The following is a 23696-nucleotide window of genomic DNA, read 5'->3' on the forward strand; positions in this document are numbered from 1 at the left end:
TCGTTACCATACATATAAAAACGCATATGTAGCCCTTCACTGGAGTAGCCTTCCGCACTGACTGCTTGACATAAATCGGGCCCGCAAAATCAAGTCCGACTCTCTCGAAGGCTTTGGCCGGGGAAATGCGGTAGAACGGTAAATCTCCCATCTGTTGATCAATTGTAGTAGGTTTTGCCCTAAAGCAAGTGACACAGCCTCGTAACACCTTTCTGATTGTAGATCTCGCATTAATCAACCAGAACTGTTGTCTCATAGCATATTGAACGCTGCTGCATCCGGCATGTAGGCTTTCTCGGTGGATATCAGCAATTAAACCACGAACTACGGGACTTTTGTCAGGTAATATCAGCTGATGTTTCACTTCAAATGGTAGTTGGGACTGGCTGATTCGACCGCCTACCCTCAGCAAATCATTGTCTAGAAACGGCCTCAAGTTGTTTAGACGGTGATTGGATTCTCCCGACCTAATACACTCGATTTCTTTGGCAAACTCCTGGTGCTGAACAGCTCCTACGATCAAATTCGATGCCGTTCGAAGCTCCGATATGGTGAGGTGCGGAGATAGCAGCCGATCTTCCTTCTTCTTTCTAGCGTTTTTTATGAAGCGTAACAGGTATGCCACGATTCGTTGAGACTTTCTAAATGAATTAAACTTCGTCAACAATGGAAACTCGTCGTAGTTCATCACCGGTAATGCGGACAATTGATTTCTTAGCTCAGGAATTTCGCACTCATTCAGCGTAGCTATCTTCTCTTCCATGTAGTCGACGGTGCGTAAAAAGTGTGGTCCATTCCACCAAACATTGTTTCCAGCTAACTCCTTGGCAGATTGTCCTCGTGACACAGTATCCGCTGGATTCTGGTCAGTGCGAACGTATTTCCAAACAAAATGGCTGTTGGACGTAATCTCGGCAACTCTGTGCTGAACAAATACCTGTAGGCTGGTAAGTGGTCTGCGTAGCCATGCCAGTACAACCTGACTATCGGACCAGAGGATTGTTGACTTGAAGTTCATCTCTAAAGCTTCTTCAACCTTAGTAACTAGTCTCGTTAGAAGAAGAGCTGCAAGTAACTCCTTTCTCGGAATAGTCAATGGCGTGATAGGTGCAATTTTAGACTTCGCACTGACCAATCTCATTGATGCTCTGCCATTTGACAAGATTGACCTGACATACACGCAAGCACCGTAGGCCTTTTGCGAGGCATCCGCAAACCCATGTAGCTCGTAGTAGACCGCTCCGCTTGATAGCACTTGACGTGGGATGCGAATTTGCTCAGAAGTCGGCAACGATGTCAAAAAGTTCTCCCACTGTTTCATGAGGCTCTCGTCTAACGGATCGTCCCATTTCAGCTTGCTGATCCACACATTTTGCATTAGGATTTTAGCTACTACCACCACCGGAGAAATGAGACCGAGGGGATCAAAAATCTTGGCGATTTCAGATAAAACTTGTCTCTTTGTGGGTCTGGAGATTCTATTTGGAGACTGTGATCGAAACAAAAATTCGTCAGTTGATGGATTCCACATCAATCCCAATGTCTTGATGACCTCGTTGATTCCACTATCGCCTATTGAAACATATTGATCTTTGTCTTCACTAGGAATGGAGGACAGAAGCCTTTCATCATTGGATGACCACTTATGGAGATGCATTCCACCGGACTGCAGTAAAGCTTTCAACTGGTCTCGAAGCTCACACGCCTCTTGAAAGTCGTCGGAACCAAAAAGTGCATCGTCTATGTAGAAGTTCTTTTCTACTAGTACTGAGGCGAGAGGGAACTTGTCTCGTTCATCCCGTGCTAATTGAAGAAGGGCCCGCGTTGCCAAGAAGGGGGCCGCCGTCGTACCATATGTCACTGTCGTTAGCTCAAGAACACGCAATGGGTCCTGAGGTGACTTCCGCCAAAAAATACGCTGAAATGCAGTGAAGATGAGGTCCATCAAGATCTGACGAAACATTTTTGCTACATCTGCACTCAAAACGTATCGGAACTTTCGAAAACGGAGAATTATTGACAGCAAATCGCTCTGTACGGTGGATCCTGTCATCATGACGTCGTTTAGGGACATCCCGGAGACCTTTGCCGACGCATCAAAAACGACTCGGCATTTTGTCGTCGTGTTCGAAGGGCGCAGAACTGCGTGGTGGGGAAGGTACCACGTCTGCAATCCAGGTGGGTCGTCGCATTCCTTCACCTCCCGACAGTGTCCGAGCTCCTCGTATTCGTCCAGGAAGGCATCATACTGGGCTTTCAAATCTGGATGGTGTTGCAACTTTGATTCGAGCATGTAAAATCTTCGCAGGGCCATGGAACGAGAATTTGATAGCTGCGAAGCGATGTCCTTCAATGGAAGTTGTACGATATAACGACCACTATCATCTCGGCGATAGGTTGCAGCAAAATGTGCCTCACATTGCTCCTCCTCGCATGATGGAACAGTCTCTGGTGACACGCTTTCCACCTCCCAAAACTTCTGCATAAGCTCCTCCACTGGATCCACACGAACTGTGCATGAATGTATCGCAAGATTGGAAGAGAAATCCTGGAACAGCTTTCCACCCACCAACCATCCCAGTTGGGAATCGTGAAGTCTAGGGAGATTGTCATTGATTTTCAAACACCCTGGTTTCATGAGATCGTAAAACCAGTCCATTCCAATAAGCAAATCAACTTGGCTAGGCTCATGGAAGGATGGGTCGGCCAGTTTTAGACCTGGAGGAAGTTCCCAATTTTCCAAATTTATCTTAACCGACGGAACGTGACCCGTGATTTTTGGCGAAACCAAACAATTCAAAGCGAAGGAGAAATCATTGCATCTAGAGTGGACGTTTACGGTACATTTTTGTCTAACTGTTGACCTTACACCACCTATGCCTGTTATCGGAATGCCTACTTCTTCCACATGAATACCAAGAGTGGTAACAAATGATTGGGAGATAAAACTCACCTGGGATCCACAGTCTAGCAGGGCTTTGCACACACGAGGGCGTTGCCGTTGGTCAGAAACATCGACAAGGGCAGTGAGCAACACCACCTGACTCGCTGGATTGATCGGATTATTGGAGTGTGCTGCAGTTACCGACGGCTGACTTGTAGGTTTCACGCTGGATTCTGCTGCCTCGTTTGGAACATGAACTGAAATAGCAGGATTCAACTTCACTTCGCTACCTTCATCTGAAGACTTCGGTGGACTGGCACGGCTCTCAAAATGAAGCAATGTGTGGTGTCTTTTGTTGCATCTGGAGCACGACTTCTTCGATGGACAGTTCTTCACGCTGTGTCCCCGCCTCAAGCAGTTGAAGCAGGCACCTTGTTCCTTGATCTTGGAAAGTCGGTCACTTACAGTAAGACTGTTGAACGACGAACACTTGAATATCGGATGGGTTTCTCCGCACATGTTACATCGTTGATCCGTGGTTGCAGCGTTGGCTCTTGGAGTGGCCTGTTTTCCTGTAGGTGGCTTTACAGTTGTTCGCTGTGATCTAGATTCCTCGCTAAAACTGTGACATCTCTCCAAAACTGAGACACGATCCTTCAAAAACTGGATTGTATTCTCGTAAGTGGGAAGCTCACCTCTTCGTATTGTAGACTCCCACAGTTTCTTCGTTGTAGTATCCAGGACTCGGGCGATCAAGTGCACGACGATAGGTTCCGAAATTCCAGTGAATTCTTGGTTAAGGAATTTAAGATTCTCCACATGACCACTGATAGTCTCGACCAGCGCTCTCAGCTCAGAAAAATCCTCCTTCGACAATTTTGTCACTCCTAGTAAGCCGGCGATATGTATATCGATCATACGCCGCTTATCCTCGAACCGTTCATTCAGCAGTTGCCAGGCATGGTCGTAATTTCCATCGCTGATTGTCTTGACGTCTATTAGTCCTGCAGCGTCACCAACGAGAGCCTTCTCGAGGTGATATAACTTGATCCTTGGTGCTTCGTTGGTGCGATCCACAGCGTCCCGGAACATTATCTTGAACCTTTCCCAGCTCTCGTATCTCCCGTCAAACGTGGGAATGGCACGAGGTAGGGACTGCTGGATAACAATGGGTTGCTGATTCACGGCCAATGGGATGGCTTGTTGCTCTTGAACTCGTGGAGGTGCGGTAAGGTTCCCGAGCCAAGTTTCGAGAATGGTCGACACCTGCTCGTGCAAAGTTTCGAAATTCAGGAACTTCACGTCTTGTTCTTCTCGCTTGTTCAGTGGTACACTCGCCATTATTTGCTGGTGATATTGGTGATACTCGGTGTAGGAAGTTTCTACCTTCTTTATGTAGACCTTTACTTGAGCAGGTGTGAGCTCAGTTCGGTCCACATCAGCTTCATTCAAGATGTTTTTGATGCGCGTCACATTGCCTTGCGCCATGCCTCGCATATGGATCAGCATGCTCAATTCCGCTTCTGATTCTTCACTGCCATTTTTTGACAACTTCTGTGGTGTTCTTTTTGTTGACATTTTCACACTTCACTATTATGTTAGGTTCGTCACTTATTTCACTCAATATTGTTCAGTTCGCAGTTTTAACAGCGGGTTTTCACAGGTTTTGTACTTTCACTCAGTTCTTTCTATCTTCTCCGTGCTTACTCCGATCCCGAACCATCCATTCCGCATCCAGATACTCGAAACGTTGAAGATCCGGCTCGAAGGACCAAATATGTTCGAGCTACGGTGGACTGTACTGCACTGGTCGGTTGACGGTACTCGCGTTCCCTTCGGGAACCGAGCCGGGTGGGAGCAGGAACCCTCGCGTTCCTTCCCAGGAGGGCAACTGGCCCGAACACCTAGACTTGGCTTTACTCGAAAAGCCACGACGTGGTTGGATTGGACTAGCCCGCTTGGCTAGCAACAACCTTTGCAATTAACTCGCTGAGCCTTGAAAAAGGCTGAAAGTTCTAAAACTCTTTTTTGTGTTATGATGTGGAGTGTTGGATTGGACGTTCGGAGATCGGATGCAAAGCTCGGGAGAAGTTCACTTTTCACACTGATTTATTTTCCTTCTCTACATATTTTTAATTTTAATGTTCTCTCTTCAACTGCTAAATTTATACTGAATGCTCTCTGTTGTGCTCTCTGGATGGGCTCCTCGCTTGGTGCGACACGGTCGACGGTTGAATGAAAAGTTGCGTCCTTTCACAGTTGTACCCTTGCTTTTATGCTCACATTCTCGCTCAATTTGCAAAAGGGGCGGGCGTTCTCTCACAGTTGTACCCCTGCTATTATGCTCCCAGTCTCGCTCACTTTGCAAAAGGGGTGGGCGTTAGTAATATATTTCCTGCTCACTGCTAGACACTGCTTCTTCTTCAGTTCGGCTGTTGGTGAACTGAACACAGAGTACACTGGAAAAATAAACTCATAATTTCATAAATATATTACTTTTGCTTTCCTTTTTGCTCGGGTATGCTCCTGAAGTTAAAAATTGTTTAAATTCGACTCCTAAAAAACAGCTATATTAAATTGCTTCTTGTAATCGTTACTTGTTTGTTGACTATTATATCTCCAATAAAACCTTTGAGGCTGTATTTCACTCAGCAACTCATTTTGCTTATTTCTTCCGGGGACTTTATTTTATGTATACTATCTGGAAGTGGGCAAATATTGTGGTTGAAGGGACTATTTCATGCAAAAGCATGTTTCAAATAGACCTGTAAACCAGTCATGTCATCGGCAGCGGTGGCGCAGAAACTATTTTCGCCTTGGTAGTACTTGCCACACAACGTGATGCCGCTGGTTTAAATCATTGATAGAATAACCGTAGAATAGCGTTGAAATACACTGCTCGGGCAGAAACACCATGAAGCTCAAGTAGTGGTAAAGAAACGGTGGACGGAAAACGGCGAAAGTAAACAGTAAGTTCACTATGCTTTCGAGTACTGTGGTCGTGAGAACACGAAGGTTCGAAGCAGCAGCATCAACACAATGCGAGGTACCTGCTAAACTGGTGTAGTGTGTAACCAGTATCCTGATTAACTGGTTCAGAAGTTATTAGTTAGTAAGTTTTTGAGGTTAAGGCCCAGTTAGGTCCAGGGGGATTGCCACCGTTTATTGGAACCCTAACCGATGAGTTTAGTTTCCGTCGGTGGGCACTCTCTAAAACTCATCGAGCCGGTACCCCATACACGGAACCCTTGGAGTCTTCATTCCTTGAAGGACTACACCCATCAAACCATCCGCGACCCTATGTAGGATGAGCCAAAGAAGCTAAGTCACACACATGAAACCACGATTCAGACTACGAAATATCCATCATATAAGTTTGATCATTTATTCCCTCCTCCTCGTATGTACTAGCGAAGCTCTTACCCTCATTTATGTATTTACCTGAATAAACGTAACCCTAGCAGCACACTTGTCGCAAACGGCAACTCCTATGTGATTTATTCCGGTTACAATCAAGTTGCCTCAATCTTTAGAGACGGAAGTGTATTTCTTGGGAAATTATGCTTAGTGGGACCAGTGATGGCATAATCCTCACTCAAATGATTTTGTTTCGCTCTCAAGGGCTCCCAATATCACGCATGATATTGGAATAAAATATCAAGCATGATATTGTTTTTACAAGCTCCTTTGATATTGCGAGACTATTCAGAACATGTAAAATTGCAGCAACGAGTTGACTTACCACAAAAATGATTCCTTTGCACATCGTTTTCTTAGAAAGAGAAAGCATAGTTTGCTATCTTTCTTTACGCTTCACAGATGGCAGACACGAAGTTACTGCTGCCAGCAGTGATGGAAGTATCGTTTCGTGTTCGGATGTACAGCAAAAATCTTGAAGCTCATACTCAACACAGTTTGGTGAGAATTGTAGCCGGGGAGTTTTGTTAGCATGATATCATAGCAACCGTATCACAGCTTGTAATATCATCGGCTGTTGTTTGCGTGTTGAGTTTTTGGTCTACGATACTCAAATGAGATTATGCACATTGGTGAGATTAGATCTTTTGATATTTTCACAACACTGAGTGGGACTAATACACATTACAACCTGATTCTAAAACTCAATTTTGTAACTTGTTTTGGACACGATATCTCTGTTCGAAACATAATTAACAGTCAGAGTACTAAGGATGCAAAGCGCGTGACAATGCTGTGAACAAGCATGGTTCTCAATAACGGGACAGTCATGCAGTGTTGCAGCATCGTCATGCATTTTGCTCCCTTGGTCTTCTGACTGATTAAATAAATAGTACCGTAAGACGGAGTGACATTGAAACTAGGAAGTCACATTGGGCCAAAATTGAAAAATGTTTATTGATGCAAATATCTTGAATATACAGAAAATGATGTCTAGTATATGTTTCTTGAGCTTCTGAGGTAAAGTGTAGAGAACATTAACTAGTTGTTTTATTTTATTTGTGCTGTAAAGTAAAGTGTCATAAATAGTAGTAGATTTTTTTTAATGTTTGCACACTCTTTTATGAAAATAGACGAAGGCTACAAGCGATCTTTAACCATACATACGAAGTACGTTGTGATCATAACAAGTGTACTTCTAATAGCTACGATAAATTTATATATTTGAAGATATGTTAAGATATTTTAATTAAATTTATGTGTAGGCCCAATGTCAGCCGCCATAAGGTTTTACATTGGTCTATTTTTTAATTAATTTTAGTAAAATGAGCTTTCAATTTCAATCAACCATTTCCATGACAGTCGTAAATATATCATTGATGATGATTCACATGCTTAACATTGTTTTCCTTGCTAAAATGTGAACGTTGTTAGGTAGGGTACGATTTTTTTTGATTTTTTGGCCCAATATCACCTCCACTTACGGTATCACTGAAACACTAACCAAACAAAATCTTAGATTATCCCATTTAGTTTGAGGGTAGTGTCAAAATGTTCCCCCGAAATTACATTTGAACACTACCCTGAAATGAAAGGGGATAACTTAAGGCTTCGTTGGATGTGTGGCTCAGAGATACTGATTTTTTTTTTATTATCCTGAAATATTTTATTTGATGATGAAAATGTGTGTCAACCTGTTTGCCAATCGATTTAAATACATGCGATGTTTGTGTGACTTACACACCTACACACTTGCTAACGACTACGCCGGAGCTGTCCTCGTACGAAGCAATTAATTTTACTGATGTTACAATGAACAGCTAATATATAAAAAATCACCATTTTACCACATTCCATATAGTTGCAGAGACAAAATCAAGGCCTACTTCGTTCAAATTTACACAGAAATCAATTTTACGAACGTTCCAGATCTTATGACGGACCATCTGGTGACTACTCAGAGCCATTGAACAGCTAGTGTATCTATAATTATCATTTTACTTAATTTCACATAGTTGCAAGGCCTGCTTTGATCAAATTTAAGCAATAAATTTTACGGATTTTCCGTATTTTCTGGACCACCTGGTGATAACTCGAAGCCAATGACCAGCGAATATATAAAATATCACTATTTTACTACATTCCATTTAGTTGCAGGGAACAAGCAAGGCCTGCTTTGATAAAATTTACACAAAAATCAATTTTACGGATGTTACGGATCTTCTCACGGACCATCTGGTGACTACTCAGAGCCATTGAACAGCTAATGTAGCTAAAATCACCATTTTACAACACTCCACATAGTTGCAGAGTAAAATCAAGGTCTACTTTGATCAAATTTACACAGCAATAAATTTATCAGATTTTCCGGATCTTCCAGCGGGTTATGTCGTGACCACTTGGAACAATTGAACCGCTAATATAACAAAAATCACCATTTTACTACATTTCACGTAGTTGCAGAGCAAAATCAAGGCCTACTTTAATCAAATTTACGCAGCAATACATTTTACGGATGTTCCGGATCTTTCGGCGAGCCACTTGGAGCCAGTGAACAGCTAATATATAAAAAATCATAATTTTACTACATTATATACAGTTGCAATGAAAAATCAAGGCATACTTTGATGAAATTTACTTAGCAACCAATTTTACGGATGTTCCAGATCTTTCGGTGGGTCATCTGGTGACCATTTGGAGCCAATGACCAGCTAATATTTCAGAAATCACCATTTTACTGTATTCCATATAATTGCGGAGGAAAATCAAGGCCTACTTTGATCAAATTTACACAGCAATCAATTTTACGGATGTTCCGTATCTACCAGCGGACCATCTGGTGATAACTCGGAGCCATTGAACAGCTAACATATCAAAAATCACCATTTTACAACATTTCTCATTGTTGCAGAGAAATTCAAGGCCTACTTTGATCGAATTTATGTAGCACTTAATTTTACGGATGTTTCGGATCTTCCGGCGGATCATCTGGTGACCACTTGGAGCCATTGAAACGCTCATATATCTAAATTTATTAATTTACTACATTTCATATAGTTGCAGAGAATAATCAAGGCCTACTTTGATCAAAAATACATAATAATCCAGATTAAGGTCATCGGAATGCCTTCCGGTGGACGCTCAGTATTTAGAACCAGGTTATGGGTTGATTTTGTTAAAATATTAATCAGCACTACCCATAGATGCCTGTTGCTGTGGATTTTCAGCACCACCTTGTTGTAGACGACTGGTACCTTTTCTCCCCCCGATGGCCTCTTGGAAACCCGGAATTAAACCGGAACCACTTGGCCAATCTGTTCCAATTTTTAGTAGACCAAAATTACGAACATTTTTCTACTCACTGTGAAAATTTCAACCAATTTCATGGTTAAACAAAAAAGTTATACCTACCTATGCAAACATTGCTATTCGTATACCTGTTCGTAAAAATAAAAACTGCACAAGCGCGTTAGGCCCTCCCCAGAAGTAAAGCAGGTGGTGTTCGTTTGAAACGATAATAACTTTTCGGAGGTAACTTGGAATCACATCCGGTCTTGTCATTTTGTACACGAAGGAAATCGACCCCCTACAGCGCCACCTAGAGCCGCGAATGTGAAAGTGACTCGCTCCCCCATACATTTTGTCGATTTTCCCCATACAAACTTCAAGCCGTTTGAGCGAGGGGTTCCCGTGAACCAAATGACTTCAAATTTTGGCAGGGTGTTTCTGACCCCCAAAACTACCATTCCAGAGGGTAGCGTTTGAAATCCCAGATTTGACCTTTTTTGAAACAGTCTAATATATATACATAAAATCAATTTTCATTATTTCAACTATTGTGAAGATATCTGGGACAGGTTGAAGTTTTATGAATCATTTCATTCCACTACATTTCATTGCATCATTCAAAAAAAAAGGGGGAGGTGTACTATGCAGCTTCCTGATCAATCAATTGGTAAAGCGTATCCACAATTCAATATTCAAACGTTACCGTTAACTCATATTTTACTTCATTCATATCCACATAGTACCGTGATAGAATAAGGACGGTCAGAAATGCATGCATGGTGCGATTGCACATAGCGAACAAGCCGAACATGTGTTTTGCTGAGTTTCCTTTTTCTAGACTCGGCGCACCAAAAGGTTTCGAACTAAAAAGTGTCCAATATCACAACACTTATATCGATGAGCGCGTAAAACCAAATCAGCCAAAATTGTTCAATGCTTGTCAACACCTTCCCAGGCGTCTCTTTCTATCTCTTTTTAATACACTAGATTTAATGAAAAGTCAATTGTAACCGTAGAAAATATTGAAGCCATTTTCGGCTATATAAACCCTGTAAATCTTATGAAATAAAGTTAGTCTTGTTCAAGCACGACTCTGACTTCAATGCGATCCCTTTGGGAAGACCGCAAATTGAAGAAAGCCATTGGCTAGTGAGCAATTCTCTACACCGATTGATGAATTTTTTAATTTTTTTTAATTTTTCGGCTCTGATTTTGATGAAAATTTGCACAGTTGTTCTTTTTTAGTAAAGATGCCAATTTGTATTATCAGTTCTTCAAATTGAATCACGACTACTTTTCTAACAGGGCCTGTGTAAAAATAGTACTAATGAGTTAAAAAATATAAATTGCTGAAACGGTTTGTTGGATTGATTTGGTGTCTTCAGCAAAGTTGTAGATATTATTTTGGCAATAATTTTCAAAATAAACACTGTAAAAATTTTTGTTTGTTTAAATGAAAAAAGTTATATTTGTTATTAAAAAAGTTAATTTCTCAAAAAATACATTTTCGAAAATTTTCGTTTTAAACCTTATTGAAGCTCACAATGTTTGCTACAAACTGGCAAAGTTTGGTGATGGTAAACTAAAAAGTTAGGATTTTTTGAAAATTTCACGATTTTACATTTTTATTAAAAACACATGATTTTCAACAGTGTATATTTTTTCAAGAATCGCATTTTAATTTTGCACAATTTTCCCGAAGACACCATAGCAATCAAGCCAGCCATTTTTGCAATGTATTAAAATGTTTATTTTATAAGCGCTTTTCTACACAGGCCCTATTGGAAAAGTAGTCGGGGTTCGCTACCCCGAAAAGAAGCACCGTGAAATCAACGAAGGTATTAGAAATAATCTTTTCAACTTCGAGCCTGAGGCTAACGAAGTGAATGAACTCAAAGAAGTTTTAGAAAACATGAAGGAAAAGTTTTCCAATGCATCCACTGCAAGAAGTGAAAAATTATTAATTTTATCGTTATTGCCTTATTCATGGTCAACAAAAAAATTTATGGATCAATTTAATGCTAGCAGATATATTGCAACAGAGGCTAAGTTGATAAAGAAAGGTCATTCGTCAAAAACCGCAAAATATGGCACAGCCTTAAGTGATGAAACAAAATTGGCAGTAATAATTTTTTTTTTTGAAGATGATGATATAAGCCGGGCAATGCATGGTCAAAAAGTTTATGTGTCTGTCCAGAAAGAAAGAAAACGACAAGCCATTCAAAAAAGATTACTAATGATGACTTTGAGAGAAGCTTATAAACGATTCAATGAAATTCACTGCAATGTAAAAATTTGATTCTCTTAATTTGCAAAAATCCGCCCTAAGCAATGTAAACTTTTAACCAGCTCTGGAACCCACAATGTTTGCGTGTGCACAACGCATGAAGACATCAATCTAATTTTACACAGTTTGAAAAAACGTAACCATTTAAATGATGTAAAAACGTTCACTGACAGCCTACTTTGTGAAAACAAGACAACATATTGCTATCTACGGTGTTGTGAAGATTGTTCAGACTCTTCCGCATTAGAAAAAGTAATTTTGAAGATAATTACAATGTCAAATTATGTTTTTAAAGGATCAAAACAAATTCTTCGGTTCACACTTTTTCTTCTTGTCTCCAACCACAATATTCCGCTATCATCGTTTATCCGATTGCTACAACCACTTCCACCGGGTGCTCCACATGTCGCATCTCACTGAAAAAACTGCAGTCTTTCAGCATGTGATCCGTCGCTCCGGAATCCAGGAACCACTCCATTTTCAGTAGTGCTTCTTCGGGTGCCTCGAATGCAACCTCCGCTCGATCCGAAGTACGATCTCCTGCAACACATACATTAAGGTTTCGATATTTCACTTCACCTTTATCCTTTATCTTCAGATCATGCTCACTCAGATCCGTATCTATTGGCACAGGGCAATCAGCTTGCTTGTGCCCAATTTTTCCGCACCGAAAACACTTCTTCTTCCTTTGAGTGTGCTTACTCATCATGGCAACAGCCTCAATTTGTCCGTTAGGGGCAAAGAGATTCTTCTTCTTCGTGTCCATAACGAGCATAAGCTTTTTCAGAAAGTCCATTGTTACACCACCGAGCAGCATCACCACCGAATCAAACGGCAATTGTATGTAAAGCACTTGGTGAGTGTTGGCCAAGTTTTGGATTTTTGAAATAATCCTAATAGGTCCTAGATTATTTAAAACTCTAGTAAATCTCAAGTCCGTGCTTTGTCACAATATTTCATTGTGATCAATCAACACTCAATGGATGAAGAGCTTTGAGTGGGTTGGTTTATTTCCTTTAAATTCCGTTATAATTGCTTATCTTTTGACAGATACGCGTATTTCGCGTGGATACCTGCTGATTTTTAGTACCTATTAATTAGTATATAACTCGTAGATAAAATATGGATTCTTCAGTGGTGTTGAGTACTTGGCACTGATGAAGTCTGCAAGTAGTAGACGAAATACGCGTATCTGTCAAAAGATAAGCAATTATAACGGAATTCAAAGGAAATAAACCAACCCACTCAAAGCTCTTCATAAAGGGATTCCGTTTAGAGGTTCGATAAATTAAAAGGATTACTCAATGGATAAAATTAAAATTTAGGGTGGTTTGAAAGAAAGCGAACATGGAGTGTAGAGCGCACTGCCCACTCGATGTTTCTGAAGCCTAGCCAAGTGAGTGAGTTATGGGTTTCATTTTGCACTCATGTTTAGATTTGAAACTAGTAAGTATGTGTCACTTTTCATTATGATTATCGATACTCAGAGTGAGCGCTCACGAACAATAAAATCTCAGATTGTGATCCTCTGAAAGCAAAAGTGACAGGTTTTATGTATCAAAAACATACTTTACAATCTCTTCTTGTAACTTACAAGTACTAATTAACTTTATAACATCTAATCTAGACTAACATTTGAAAGGGGCGGAAGAGCCAAAATGTAAACAAACCATATTTTGCCACATATAGAGAGAATAGTTCACAAACTACTCGATAAATACGAAAAAGTAGAAGAAAATATCATTCAAATTATCAAAAACGTTTCTTCTTACATGGCGTATTTCCAACTTTCAAATCTATGATAAATCTGGTTGTTACGCCTTGCACCAGAACTACGAATTATATGGTTTTAATATGCCAAATGTTTTGATTCTGTAGTATCTAGTCACGCCCGATTCATTTGAAATGCATCCGATTGATAGTTCACGTTTAAACAACGAACAAAAAGCAGACCAAAAAATCTCCGGGCGTAATTCCACTCTCACAAAATTTGCGAACGAAGAACCAAGGCGGAACAACAAACAAAAAATCCCGAGGGTGTACTTCCACGGCGTATCACCAGTGTTGGCAGTTCAAAGGGTGGAAGATCTGGGGGGTAACAACATGTATGAAATTATCAGGGCGTATGATGTTTTCTTCTCAATTTCACGACAAAGAAAACTTTTTTTGAGTTTTTAGTGATGCACGATGATAGATTACACTATTAACTATATGTCAAGCTTATAAAATCAACCAGAAAATGGAAAGTCGTGAAATAGGATTAATTTTTAGGTCAACAAAATTCAGAAGCGATTTTCTCGATATGGTCATTTTGGAATTACGCCCTTTTCAAATGTTAGTCTAGTAATGATTACATAATTCTGAAAAACAATTTTTTATAGCAAGTGAGTGGAAGCAACCCTAGTTATTGTATGGGTGCCACTTAGAGGAAATCATACGGTTTATGGCTTCCTATTATGCAGTTCAGCTCGTATCGCGGCATGCCGTGCTCTGTGTGTGCATTTCGATGCGTTTATTTTCGGTCGCTGCAGTTGTCGATTCTGATTTCGGCGTTGGTCGTGAGTTGATTCGGCCGGTGAGGGGCTACCCGAGCAAAGTCGGTTAACAAAATGAAAGCAAATCGATAATAAAGTGTGCAGTTCCTATCATAATGAAAACTCATTTTGATTTCAAATGTTGCGACATAAGTCTGATATCATATTGTGCTTTCATTATGCAGTCAAGACGTTTTAAATGAAAGCAACTTAACCTGAAGTTCTGCTGTTTACGTCTTGTTTAAAATTTAATTGAAATTCATCTGTCGTTGAACTAATGATTATCGTTTATCTGATTTGTTTAACACATTTTAGGTCATTCGTGACTTGCCCGCGGTGAGATTGGAGCCTAAGTCTTTCAGCTTGAGAAACATGAATGGTAACCATTTACTCTAGGCCCGTATTCAGTTAAACATTATGAATGCAAAATCAGTAATCAAATTGATTTCATTGAAAGCAGGATTAGTTTTCCGTTTGCTTCAACAGTGTAAAATTTTGCTCTCATTTTTGCTGTGTTAATCGTTAAGTCAACCAAAATGAGATCAACTGGAGTATTCAAAATAAGTTACATCATAACAGCAAATTTTGATTTCAATTTGATCTTCAGCTTTGCTCGGGTAGTGTTGCGTCTTTCAGATTGTGTACTAGTGAGCTGAAGCTGTTGTGTCGCGAGTGATTGGTGATGGAAAGTGGTCGCAGTCCTTTTTTCTCTGCTGAGATCGCTCTAGTCGGAGCAGCTAAAATGTGTTTCGTGATTGTTGGGGGTTTTCGCTGCTGTTTAAGGAAGGAAAGGCGAGAGCACACGCACCGGTTGAAGAAGTGGCGGCAGCATATCTTTGAGAGCTATTCGAAATCATCGTGATTTCCCTTGCACATATCAAGTGCGATCTTACCTTTCTTTTTCTCTTAACTTTCATTCCATTATTATATGAAACATTAAATGCTGGGTATGTGAGAGTGGAAATTCCAACTCCTTGTCATTAACATTTCGTGAATAGAGAACGGGCTCTGCTCCCCACTCAATGGGACATCCTCCTGTTGCATGGCTTGTTTTTTTTACCGGTTGTATGATCCTGTGGTTGGTAGGAGATTCTCATTTGTCTCGTGGATGCACGTGTTGCCCATGGATTCACCCAAACCGGTTTTTGGCCCTACATACAATGACAGGTTGAGTACAATTAGAGGTTATTAAACTTGATCAAGTCGAACAGCGAGCATAGTCCAAAGTCTAGTGACAGTTGTCTTGCTACAGTGGTAGTTCCAAATCATCATCATCATCATCATCATCATCATCATCATCATCAAAAAGCGAAGTTATTATTTTAGTTTAAATCTTGATTTGAGAATCGACAAAAATATAGTTGTCCTCAAAAAACGATGCTTTTCAGATGACATATAATAACCGATATTTTGTTTCAAAATTAAAGAACCCAATTGTTTATATCTAAGAAATAAGTATTCATATGATGATGAATTAATTTTAATGTTTGATTATTTATAACTTCTACTTATTCCAATTTATCCCAACGCACTGAGAACACATGCAGCGTAAAGCTTTAATATTTTTTTTCGCCCGAGAATAAATGGTATATTCTAGATACAGACACGATGAACACCCTGCTTTCAACAACGGACATGATCTGGAGACGAACAACAATACTCAACATGGCACCGACCCGGCTTTCCGACAGAAACAAAGTAAAAAAACCCAAATATCTAATTACTGTATTATCGTAACTATTACTCAGGGGGGCCTCTAACGCCCTCTTCTATGAAATAATTGGAGATGAATCAGCCTGCGGCTGAAAATCTCGATAATAAAAAAAGTATTTTACAATTTTTTAATACTTAAATTTGCATTTGTTTCTTATTACAATCATCTGGGGTAATTAGAAACAGGTGGTCGCCATAAACATTATTTTTCAACTGTAGACTGCTGCAGATTAGACAATCTAGTATTTTGCACACATAAGTTCATGATTATGATCAACAACATGTATACAAAACTTACGAAATACATTCCAACTTGACAGAGTTACAAAACTCAGGTGTTTCTCACTACCCTGTTTGTTTCTTATTACCTCATCTTCCCCTACTTACCTTTATGCCGTAATTGCTCTCTTCGTATATTATGGATATATAGCTCCAACCAAGCTTTCGCACGATGTCTACTATTGCCTTTACTTGGTAATGATCAGAGGGTATAGTGCGCGAGAAGTATTCGAATCTCTGTTTATTGCTCAATTCTGGACTTGTAGAAAAATATGATACCTGGAACGAGATGGATTGTTAGTATAAATACGTTGCCACTGAAAGTGAACCATCCTAAAACTGCAAAAAAGTGTGATAAAAATGTTCTCGTCAAATTGTTTCAGTGTCTTGGGCGCACTTATTTGTTGCTTCAAAAGGAATGAGTGCACCGAAGACACCATGATGATTGAACGGAAATTCGCACATTTATCACACTCTTTGATAAGTTCAAACGCACATATGTGATACATCCGCAATATAAGGATTATCCTATTTTTTCAGTCCATACGATGTTCTGATTCCCTAATAAAAATTGTATGGTTAATTTGCTTAACGACGTGTTCTGGGTATCATCCAAACCATTTGTGGAATAGTTCAATGATTTGGGTTATCGTTCGTTTATGGTTATTTTTTATTAGAGTTATCACCCATATTCTCGTTTTCATTTGAACCGTATTTTCCATACCAAAAACTTTCTCTGCAAATCAAGTATAGAGTAAATGACCTTAATTTTAGCCTGAATGTCCCTAATATCAGGCTCGTACATACATTTTGAAGCAATGCTTTTTTTTTAATATTTTCAATAGCAATTAAAAATATCAATTTTTATTGTCCAGATGACGCTTTGTTCCAATAAATTTTTTTGAGAATATGAGATTTTTTGCGATGGGCCCAATCTTTAGATCCATAGGTCAACATTAGAGCCGTTTCCCATATGACATTTGATATCAATATAGCCTTTATTAGGTAGTGGATGGTCTGATCATAGTACTAGAGACCATCCATAAATGACCTAGCATATTTTTAACCAATTTTAGCGTATTTTGATATACCTAATACATAACCGGTAGCAACTTCTGCAACATACCCTCCTCCCTCCTCAAATGCTACGTCATTTATGCATGTTCCCTTACAATACCACCACAGACAAACAGACGTAACTCGTCATTGTGTATCTTCGTTCACGCATTTAACGGTTGATTTGAATATTATCAGTTTCGCGAACTACTCGCCGCAGCGCTGGCATCGGATCACTTTGACATTTCTATACATTCTATAGAACTTTCATGCAATATTGTTTGCGAGTTAGGGAGCAAGCTTGTTTTCCGCGAGAAGCCTGAGAGATGTCGCTACTGAGGTCCTATGTTTGGAGATACTATGTTTTCAAGAAAAACTTTTTCAAAGAGTTACGTCTGTTTGTCTGTGATACCACCTTGCTAACCGTTACTCGAAATAATGCCAATGTCTCCCGTTTATAAAGATATAACAACTTCAAACTTTCTCGAATAATTGATACTTGGAAAAAGATGATGGTTTCAAAATTTTGCAGGGCAAGGTATGGAAAAGAACTCTTATAATGGTAGTATAAATTTTCTGAACAAAGTTTTGTTTTGGTATGCGGGAACAAAAAATTGAAATCTATGCAAAAATTTGAAAAAATTCCATTACGTTGTCTTAAAACATTACAATTATTTACTACAAAAACTTAATTTTGTTTTTTAAGATTTCTCTAAGTACGCGTAATAATATAGGAAAAAGCGTGACACAAGATGGGAAAGGGGTTTGGTTTGTAAACAATCGAAAAACTTATGGACGCCATTTTTGAAGGGTATTTTTTATCTCTAAAGGGCTAATTAACTAATTACCTGTGGAATCCTAAAAAGACGTAGTAAATTAGCCACCTGGATGGAAGTAACTGATGAAGCAGCTCCAACTACTCCGGAAATCACTTTTTTTTTATGTCCTTTGCTGCAATTGTTGTAATCCGTCGCTTCGTCTATATTGCTGATTGACCCCTTAATAAAATCTACAGCCATTTCCAGCCCATACGTGTCCTTATCGCAATCGTCTAAAATATGCGCTCCAATGGTTACGTTGGGTATGAGATTTTCCATGTTGATTTTATCCAGTGTGTATAACATGGTTTCTAAGGCCTGTATTCCACCTTGTGGCATTATAGGCCCACATGTTACTGAGTCTTCCCTGGAGTGCACCATCATGAGACCACCCAGAATAAGGTCCCCTTCTACAACTGCTTCGCGTTTAACAGGCCAATGAATGACATGCGGTAGTTTGGTGTTATTCCGTTCTTCTGCTATAACATTGAGGCTATGACGCACAAAAAACTGGTTTTTATGGAATTGTTGAAATCCATGCCGTTTGTGTTTAAAGGTGAATTTATTTTGGCACAAGTAATGCGGTATATTTCTACTACTTTTGTTGTCATGTTTTTCTACAAATTTTATCTCATGTCCGCAATCATCAAGATTGTAATATTGATACCGATGCCGATTTCTATAGTATCCGTTGTGTAACAGTTCACGTCCATTAACGTGCAACAGAAAGTTCATCAAACATAAAATAAAATCAACATTGATTATCAACATCAAATGCTTCATTTTCTATTCTATGTAGACTTTTGATTGGTTGCACATTGCCGCAATGCAGAGAAACCTGTAAAATACACGAATATTATATTAATTATGGTGTGAAGAACATTGAAATCTATTTGAGAAAAAAATCTTTAAAATAATGGAGAAGTCGTCTGATGAAACATTATCATACAAATATATAATAAAGCCGTCGGGCAGGGGAGAGGGGAGACGTGGAATCTAAATGGTGATGGTTTCTAAATTAAGATGGTCACTTCTTCTTCTTCTTCTTTCTTCTTCTTCTTCTTCTTCTTCTTCTTCTTCTTCTTCTTCTTCTTTCTTCTTCTTCGTATTTCAAGCTAATTGCTTATCGCATATTTACTTATTGCGTGCTCTGAACTTAGTATTCTAGATGCACTTCGACAGTTATTAATCGAGAGTTTTCGATGCATACACGGAAACCGCAAAATACGCAAAAATGACTATAAAGGACTCAATTTTGACTATAAAGTATACATATTCGGCTAAAACGGGACTACACCTAAAATGTGTGTATTTTTTACACCTTTTATGAGTATCTGTTACTCATAAATGCATAAATTTTATTCATTTTTGTACTAGCAACTACTCATAAATGTATAAAATTTGAGTCATTTTATGGGTAGTCCCGTTTTCTTTAAAACATGCGTACTTTATAGTCATAAAAGAGTTTTTTGCGATTACCGTGTGTACCATTTTTGCATTAGTATAATTGTGTGGCAAGTACAATCATACTCTTATGCCCAGGGAAGTCGAGAAATTTTCCAATCCTAAAATTCCTAGACCGGACCGGGAATCGAACCCAGCCACCTCCAGCATGGTCTTGCTTTGTAGCTGTGCCTTTACCGACAGAGCTAAGGTGGTCACCTAGCTGTTTTTTTTTTTTACTTCTCCAAGCACATCCGAAACGGCAATTTAGCAGTATAAAATTATTTACTGCTATTCATTTTTAAAATTAAGTGTCTTCAGAGAAGTTGTTCATATTGAAATGGGCCTCCTTTTTTATAGAAACGATTATAAGGGTGGTCCTAATTAAAACCTTATTCAGAAATCTAAATGTCTTGATTGCAGTTATAGGTGGTTCCATTTTTCAACAATTGACGGGTCTTAGACAAAATCGTCAATGCAAGTTTGTTATATAGTGGTAAAAAAAATTGTCCAAAAGTTGTTGTTAATTTTTTAAGAAGATACAATTTTTCATAAGCTGCAAAGTTTCATTAAATTTGAAGAACGTTGCATAGGATCGATTCGTCATTTGGCGTGGAACTGTTCAATAACCTCATGAAAAACCATGACAATAGAGCTGCATTTATAGCAGGTTCCCTCAGGAGCATCCCGGTGGTCCCCGAACGGCCAATATGGTGAATAAAGAACCGCCGAGAGGAATGTTTTTTTTTTACAATTATCTCCTACTGCTGGTTCCCCTGGGCATAAAATTTTTCTCAGATTAGCTAATATAAAGGGTGTATTCGATAAAAATGGCACACCGAAAATCTTCTGTAACTTTTGAACAGTATGAGTAAAAAACCTGAAAATATGAGTAAATCTAATTCAAAGTGTATTGTTTATATCTATCAAGTCGTCATGTCGTCGAAACAAGAAATTGTCAATGAAAAAATTGTGTGCACTTACAATCAAAATCCAGGAAAGTGATGCAACAGTTCAAGAACCGTCCAAACATGTAGTTCGAGATGTCGCTAAAAAGTTCAAGGTGTCAGTCGGGTTTGTGCAGAACACCATGAAGCGTGCTGGATTACATGTTTACAAGGTGCAAAAAGCCCCAAACCGGAATGAAAAGCAAAACATCATTGCGAAAACCCGCGCCCGAAACTTTATACGAAGTTGCTTACCAAATCGTGTTGCATCGTGATGGTTGACGAAACTTACGTCAACTTCCTGGGCAAGAATATTTCATTGCCAAGTCTAAGTTCGATGTTCCGGAGAATGTTCGAAAGAAGAAATTTTTTGAAATTTGCAAAGGAGTTCCAGATCTGCCAGGCGATTTGCGGATGTGGTGAAATAAGCGCTCCCTTCATCACTTCTGGAACAATTAACGGTGCTATTTACACGGAAGAGTGCCTTAAGAAGCGTCTCTTGCCATTCATAAGGAAGCACAAAGCATCAACTCTGTTTTGGCCTGATCTAGCATCCTGCCATTACGCTCGAAACGTGTTGGAGTGGTACCGAGCCAACGGAGTCAATTTAGTTCCAAAAGATATGAAGCCATCAAATACACCGGAACTTCGCCCAATTGAAAAATTCTGGGAAATTATGAAGACGGAACTTCGCAAACATCCCAAAACTATTAAAACAGAGCTGGAATTGAAGAAAATTTGGGTAAAAACAACAAAAACACTGGGAAAATCGGTTGTACAAAATTTGATGGGTGGACTGAAAAGAAAAGTGTGAGCATTGGGATGGGAGACGAAAATGAACAAAACAAATTTTTTATAACATAACTCATTAGGGACCATTCAATAATTACGTAAGCATTTAGTGGGGGAGGGGGGGTTTTCAAATTTCTTACGATCTCTTATGATGGGGGGAGGGGGGGTTCATACACATCTTACGTAAGAAAAAGATTGTTAGTGCAGCTTTCCAAATAACAATTCTAGTATTTCCTAGAATTGCGTTTAATCTTCAATTTGCTGGTCCGTACTTCTGACAGTAATCACCATTAACTAATGAATACCTAATTCTGATCTGGTACCAAAATTTGGTATTGACCAGCATGACATAAGAGGAAAAATACCAAAGAATAATACCAACAATGGTGGGGTTGTGTACAAGACGTAGACTACGTTAAGCTGTGTAGTGAAATTCTCGTGCATTTTTTCTAGATATTGATTTAAAATACATTAGAAGCATAGAGGTAACTCTAAGACCACTGGGTCCCGGATAAAATCATAATTATTTTTGGCTCACTCAGTACCAGAACAACGGTCCCAAGCAGTCCCAAGCTATTTCACTCACCCCTGCATGTACTGCATGAATCCACACACCCCTGATGTTATCTGTCAAACTTTCATAGCGAATCAAAACAAACATAGTATAGTAATAGAATTTCAACTAGAATAGGGTACGTTAATCGTTTGCTTGGGACCAATAGGCTACTAAAGTGGTGAGCCAATTTAAAATCGTTAGTTTCGTATTGATTGTTGGTAGAAGTAACCTATGATTTCGGTCCTATGTACATATTTTGGATTTCCTACTTAGTAAAACTTGGTTGAAAATAACTTACGAAATGTCATGTTGATTCAGATAGTCACAATCAGCAATTCTACGAATCGCGAGCGCTCACTCTGAGTGAACGCTCACGAATCATAAAATCGCTTATTGTAACACTATGGTAGCGAAATTGACAGGTTTTATGAGTCAAACACTTGCCTTTCATCCTCTTCTTGTATCTAACATGTACAAAATATCATTATAACATCGAATGATTTCAAAATTCAGAAAATCATTTTTTTATAGCAAGTGAGTAGAAGCAACCCTGCACGAGTTAAATTTAACTCGGCAATTGGTACACAGCCCAAGAAGTATTTCTCGATTACTTTTTCGAAGGAACGTATCAGCACAAACGAAGTGACAGACGGAGCGGCTCGAAAACTTTGACTGGATTGAACTAGCATTTTCACCAAATGTACTAGAATGTTTTGGTTCTATCTCTTTCACTCTACTCAAAACATAAATGCATAAAAAAATTACAAAATGATACACTCTTTGCACACTGTCAAAGAATCATTGTACACAAAATCTACTTTGTGCAAAACCAAAACAAAAATACTATCCCATCTGGTGGATGATGGCACAAGCTTCTAAGAAAATTCTATTACAGCGAACCACACTATTTTATTTGATTTCTTCGCCAGTTAGTCGTCTGTCACTTCGTTTGTGGTATCAGCTTTTGTAAACAACGCATTTGATTGTCGATTTGGCGCAACTGGTAGCTCGCCCACGCATTCTAGTACTACCATCATTGTTATTTGTTATTATTTATTTGTCGTCAATCAGTGTAGACCGTTTTACAATTGTTGTCTTAAGTGCTATTTTTACAATTTTGTCTTTGTTTATATTTTTATAATATGTCTTAAGAACAAGTTAAAACATTACTTCTAGTTGACGTTATGCGACGAATTAAAATATTGCTTTAATTTGGTTTTTGTCATTGTAAAGTCAATGTTATCGCAGTGCTTATTATATGTATCCATCATTTGGTTCAAGGGTCCAAATTTGGCATAATTCGTACGATGACGATTTGTAGCAAATATATTTCTATTTCGTAAATGCCTAGATGGTGTGATGATGGATGACAATAGTTCTATTGAATCAATTCGATGTGATACGATATCGTTTACGAAATAAATCATAGCAAATTCACGACGCTTTTTTAATGTTTGGATATTTATGAGCATACACCGAGCTGTGTAAGATGGCAGAGGAAATACAGTCCAACCTAACTTGCGGAGTGCATACAATAGAAACTGCTTTTGAACGGACTCTATTCTTTCTTCGTGTGTGATTGAAAAAGGTGACCAAACTATGCTGCAATATTCTAATATTGATCTTACATAAGCAATGTACAATGTTTTAATCGTATACGGATCGTGAAAGTTATAGCAGAA

General features: G+C 39.0%; 1 protein-coding gene across 1 annotated transcript in view; it reads right to left on the reverse strand.

Moving 5' to 3' along the window:
• Positions 1-23696, reverse strand: part of LOC135706456 (metabotropic glutamate receptor 7-like) — a 123858-nt gene that overhangs the window by 76998 nt on the left and 23164 nt on the right. Inside the window, exons 2-3 of the mRNA XM_065228069.1 lie at positions 18307-19114; positions 16511-16681 (exon numbers count right to left, since the gene is read on the reverse strand). Coding sequence (XP_065084141.1) covers positions 16511-16681; positions 18307-19059 — 924 coding nt within the window. The 5' untranslated portion in view covers positions 19060-19114. The remainder of the gene's footprint in view (positions 1-16510; positions 16682-18306; positions 19115-23696) is intronic.

The sequence above is a fragment of the Ochlerotatus camptorhynchus genome, unplaced genomic scaffold (assembly GCF_037179485.1).
Source record: "Ochlerotatus camptorhynchus isolate MF236.1 unplaced genomic scaffold, CSIRO-AGI_Acam_v1.1 ptg000279l, whole genome shotgun sequence".
NCBI classification, from domain to species: domain Eukaryota; kingdom Metazoa; phylum Arthropoda; class Insecta; order Diptera; family Culicidae; genus Ochlerotatus; species Ochlerotatus camptorhynchus.